The 1,195-nt window shown below is 71.0% G+C and overlaps 1 protein-coding gene across 1 annotated transcript in view; it reads right to left on the bottom strand.

Annotated features, from left to right (window-relative positions):
* Positions 1-1,076, bottom strand: part of CHLNCDRAFT_137229 (hypothetical protein) — a gene marked incomplete at both ends in the record, with an annotated part of 3,607 nt that extends 2,531 nt beyond the window's left edge. Inside the window, 3 exons of the mRNA XM_005842617.1 lie at positions 154-310; positions 519-619; positions 1,022-1,076. Coding sequence (XP_005842674.1) covers positions 154-310; positions 519-619; positions 1,022-1,076 — 313 coding nt within the window. The remainder of the gene's footprint in view (positions 1-153; positions 311-518; positions 620-1,021) is intronic.
* Positions 1,077-1,195: the final 119 nt, after the last annotated feature.

Below are 1,195 nucleotides of genomic sequence, written 5' to 3'. Positions count from 1 at the left end.
AGGCGAGGCTGGGCAGGGCCTGGCGGCGAGCCGCACGCCTGGGCCGGGGCCATGCCCACGCGCACCACCCCGCCCCCAAGCCTGCACTGCAAGCTTGCCTGCGCTGCAAGCAGGCCCCCCAGCCACAGCCCCGCCGCCACACCCCTTCCACACGCGGGCAGCCGCGCCGCCACCCCGTCACCTTGCGGTCGCAGGCGGGGCACAGCCAGCCCTCGTCCTCCGGCAGCTCCTCGGGGTTGACGGGGGGCACCAGGCAGCGCACGTGGTAGGCGCGGTTGCACATGCCGTCGCACAGGATGATGTCGTTCTCCTGCGGTACCGTTGTTGGGGGGCGGGACGGTACCGTGTGGGGAGGTACAGCACCATCAGCATGGCACGCGTGGCGCTCCCCAGCTCTGCCTGGGCGCCGCAGCAGAGAGGGCAGCACGGCACGAAGCGGGCGCCCTCCAGCCATCAGGTTCCGCGGCGCTCCAGCATGCAGGCGGTACACCTGCGGTACGCCCCACAGTACCGCTCACCTCGTCGCTCTCGTTGCCCCTGCACTTCGAGCAGAAGATGTGGTCCAGGTCCAGCTCGCCGTCAGAGTCGAACAGCTCAGAGGGGATGGGCACGTCGCCCTCTGCAGGTAGGGGGGGTGGCAGGGTGGAGGGGTGCAGGGGGTGGAGGGGTGCAGCAAGTGGCAGGATGGAGGGGTGTAAGGGACAGGGGAGTGGTTGCGAGGCATGTGGATGTGTGTGGGCGGGGAGGGAGGGCCCAGACTCGCCGGCAAGCACAGGCGGGTGGCAGGGGGTGGAGGGGCGGCAGCAAGGGCGAGTGGCGGGCGGTGGAGGGGTGTGGCGTGTGGCGTGTGGTGGAGGGATGTGATGGGAGGCGGGCGGGGCATGTGGGTGGGATGGGGTGTGTGTGCGGCGACGCAGGCAGTGGGCCCGCTCCCGGCAAGCTTGGCGGCAGCGGAGAAGCTGGGCAGGCGAACGCTCAGCCCAGCCAGCCCTGCAAGCGCAGGCGGCGCGTGCCAGCGCACCCGCTTCGTCGCAGTACCGCACGCATTCCCGGATGGCCTCCCGGCACTTGGAGATCTGCGAGCGAGCAAGGGGGCAGGCGCCGAGGCAGGCGAGTGGGCAGCGAAGGCGGGCAGGCAGGGAAGCGCGCACGTCACAACAGCAAGCCAAACACACGCCACACCACTACCAGGTAC

This window comes from Chlorella variabilis (assembly GCF_000147415.1).
Source record: "Chlorella variabilis unplaced genomic scaffold CHLNCscaffold_184, whole genome shotgun sequence".
Classification (NCBI taxonomy): Eukaryota; Viridiplantae; Chlorophyta; class Trebouxiophyceae; order Chlorellales; family Chlorellaceae; genus Chlorella; species Chlorella variabilis.
This window is presented reverse-complemented; position numbering and strand designations above follow the sequence as displayed.